Below are 3809 nucleotides of genomic sequence, written 5' to 3'. Positions count from 1 at the left end.
TATGGTGATTCATACCAAGGAATGGAGCAAACGGCCTACCATATCCATTTGCTTTGTAAGTTGTATCCAAACAAACTACATCACCGAAATAGTTGAAATCTGTCACAGACTTTGAATCAGCCCAGAAAATGTTGGTCAATTTATCATCCTCATCAACTTGTATGGCATAAAAAAATGATCGGTCACAAAGCTGCATGCTTTGTAGGTATTTTAACACAGCTTCTGCATCTCCCGTCTGCATAGCCTTCATACGCTTTGATCGGAGACCTATTTTATAATCTGCAGGAAGAAATCGAATATTTCGAAGACCTCCAACTTGTCTGCCTGCAGGCTCTTTAGTGGATTTTGGTGTCGTTCCTGCATCATCTGATAAATCTGCTTCAGCAGCTTGAACTTCAGTTGTTATCCTCTGAGACCTTAGCATGTGCATTGCTGAAGGGGGTGCTGGCTGATGGTTATGGTCTGGTACAAATTCAGTGACACGATATTTACCAGTAGGTTGAAGTTTAATGGTCATACGAGCAGGACAACCAATTCTAGTATCTGGCCTTGGTCTCTTCACTTCCTTTGCTCCCTTTTTGTCCTTGCGGAAACCTTCTCTTGAACAAACCAGTGTTCTTGATCTGGTAACTTTTTCAGACGATTTATCCAACCAGCCTTTTCGTATACTGAAACCTATCATCCCAGCATATCTATTGTAAAATTCATATGCCTTATCTTCACTTTCAAATTCCATATCAATTGCTGGCACCATATTGGAATTTGCTACGTCTTGACTAGGAGCATCATACTCAAGAACTTTTCTCTGTTTTCCCTGTTTGTTCAACTCCAAAATTATTCATCAGTATCATCCAAGTAATGAAACAATAGCATGATAGCTGCATTCACCGATGGATGACAGAATATAACAACATTGTAAGAAAGAAATTAAAATGCATTGACAGGACACCACATAATAGAACCCACTTAAAATGATCATTCACAAACACACACACATATTAACGTATATATATGTGTGTGTATGTATCTACATAAATTATGCTAAATAGAAGAGCAATCAATATCTCTATCTTCTCTTTGGGACAATTGAAGATAAACCCTCTTTTGATGAACAAAAAGGGAAAAACTATATATTACATTCAACAGCAGTATTTCAAGCAAAAAGTAAATCAAACAACTTGATCAATAAGGCAATTTACTTACTTCAGCATTGATAAAGCTGAAGAAACAGAAATGAAGTTTTTCAAGTGGTACAGAGCCTAACATTAATGGATGGCATGTATTTAGTTAGTCACAGAAAAAGGATATGCTATGGATAGACATTGATAAGCAGACTTTACATGCAAGAATGCATATTTTAGAAATCAAATTGCAACCATCGTCAAAAAAAAAAAAATGCATGCAAGTTGCAGCCAGCAATTTTTGCATAGTGCTTGATAAATAACTTTTCTAGGGTTTTCTAATGATGTGTATATAACAGTTCACATAGTTTGGTAGGGATTGCTAAGTCTACATAATGTGCTATCTTCATGAAAGACAACATAAGTGTTTGCATAAGTCCAACTAAGCTTCAAAATGGACAGTTGTGATGCTTCTTCCTTTTACATGATTCCTTTCACTGCTTTCTCTTAGGGCAAACTACTTGCTTTTCACTACATAATGTGCTATCTTCATGACAGACAACATAGGTGTTTGCATAAGTCCAACTAAGCTTCAAATAAGAGCATCAAATGGACAGCTGTGATGCTTCAACCTTTTACAATGATTCCATCATGATTCCTTTCGCTGCTTTCTCTTATGGTGAACTACTAGCTTTTCACTATTTTTTTTTAGAGAGAGAGAGAGAGAGAGAGAGAAGATGCTGGGACCTTTACGGTCGAAACTTAGTTCAGCCATTCAGTTAGTTGCCCTCACATGAACAAGCACATGAAGCTAGAAGCATGCAGAAAACCATCCATTTTATATTGTTTTATATGAAGAATGACTTGGTAGCAGTGCAATGTGATTCCCACTTGAAATTTAACTTCAATATTGATACAAAGGACAATGTAATATCATGCCATATCCCATCTGCACATGTTCCACAACTTGATATGTATTAGGAAAGAAATACAAGGAAACCAAAATGATGTCATCATCAGAGACATGCATACCATGAAACAAGTAATTACCTTTTTCCATGCGATTCCACAAGCATTGCACAGAGTTCTTCGTCCCTCGGGGCCCCGGCGCATATGTGATGTAAACTTTGCACTAATACCACAGTTAAGGCATCTAGGGGGAAAAAATGAGGAAAAGTCTCATCTCAGAGCATCCCACTTGTTTCAATCATACATGCAGCCTATAATCAGAGTTGAACAACTTGCATATTGCAATAGAGGGAAATATCTTGCATAATGTTTGGAGGCAAGAGGTGGGATTTATTATAGTATAAGGATCAATGTTCAATGAAGATCACATAGCATAGCTCAGTCTCCTCAACTGGGACTTTTACCAATTAAAACTGCAATACACTTTTGATGCTGCTCCATGCAAGCAAAATACATTACCGCTTAATTAAATTAGAAGTTTTGTCATAAGCAAATGAACTAAAGAAATCCATCCACCCATCGTTCATAATGTTCAATATCAGAACCTTAGTCACACGATTTGCAAACAGCCGACTCAGAATTTTTTTTAACTCCTGAGGACAAATTTTACTGTCTCTTATTTTTTTGAAGTATGATGGTAGTATCATTGAGAATTTTTTGAAAATTAGCAAAATGATAAAGCCAGAGAGGACATATAATTTTATCCTCAAGAAGACATTAAAAAGATGCTTCAAAATATGGCAGAAAAGACCACAAAACCAACAATATCAACTACTAGAAACTAAAGTGATGTAGCTTAAGACTGTGCCCTGCAAAAAGGAGCAAAAAAAAAAAAAAGAGAGAGAGAGAGAATTAGAATAAATGGATTCATTTGAATACCATTCTCTATTCCAGAGTGATGCGGAACAAGGATGACTACTGAACTCATTGTTTCTTTTATAATGGCATCAAACCCTTTCCTCTGGCGCTCATAAACACCCTAAGATAAATCTAGAAACATGTATCGCGCGCCTTCGATCTCACTTCAATCTACTACATGCCATGGAGAAAGAAAGAAAAGGGCAGTATAGTAGTCATTAAATGGTGTGATTGTTACCTGGGAGGCCCCTCCAACCCATCATCGCCGCTGTTGTGGTGGACCTCCTGGTCCTGGTCCTGCCCGTACGGCATCTGGGGATCGCCACGGCCGCTTCCTCCACCGCAGACGGTGGCGTTCATCGGGTGGCCCCGTGGCTAGGATTCTCGTCCCCTCTTCTTTCCTCCACTGACCAGAAGGGATAAAAAGGGGATCTTTGCCCCCCAAATTTAGCCGGAACCAAATCGAATTGTCTGAAGCATGAAATCCCTAACGTAGATTGGGATCGAATCCGACGGGAGGAACTCGAAACAAGAGGAGATTTGAGAAAGCCACGGAATTTTGGTCGGAAGCTCCTAAGATTTTGTTAGGGTTTCATTGGGGGAAGAGGGCTGAGAGTGGGAAGGAGAGAGCTGAGATGCCCGGTTTAGCAAGAAGACGAGACTGGAGAAATAAACCATACAGATGTCAGACACGTGTCCGGTGTTGTACCAGGGCTTTTACACGTGCACGTGTGCCGGTGATAGGGATGACGTGGCAATGCCATACCAGCAAAGTGGTCCCCGGTGATTGCGAATGTTTGGAGAAATTATTACCTAAACCACGCTCAGGTAGGCCAGCCAAATCAGACGGTGGATAACATG

The 3809-nt window shown here is 39.4% G+C and overlaps 1 protein-coding gene across 1 annotated transcript in view; it reads right to left on the bottom strand.

Annotated features, from left to right (window-relative positions):
* Nucleotides 1-3597, bottom strand: part of LOC105053061 (protein FAR1-RELATED SEQUENCE 5) — a 5947-nt gene extending 2350 nt beyond the window's left edge. The window contains exons 1-3 of the mRNA XM_010934079.4: nucleotides 3187-3597; nucleotides 2172-2274; nucleotides 1-814 (exon numbers count right to left, since the gene is read on the bottom strand). Coding sequence (XP_010932381.1) covers nucleotides 1-814; nucleotides 2172-2274; nucleotides 3187-3308 — 1039 coding nt within the window. The 5' untranslated portion in view covers nucleotides 3309-3597. The remainder of the gene's footprint in view (nucleotides 815-2171; nucleotides 2275-3186) is intronic.
* Nucleotides 3598-3809: the final 212 nt, after the last annotated feature.

This window comes from Elaeis guineensis, chromosome 10 (assembly GCF_000442705.2).
Source record: "Elaeis guineensis isolate ETL-2024a chromosome 10, EG11, whole genome shotgun sequence".
Classification (NCBI taxonomy): domain Eukaryota; kingdom Viridiplantae; phylum Streptophyta; class Magnoliopsida; order Arecales; family Arecaceae; genus Elaeis; species Elaeis guineensis.
This window is presented reverse-complemented; position numbering and strand designations above follow the sequence as displayed.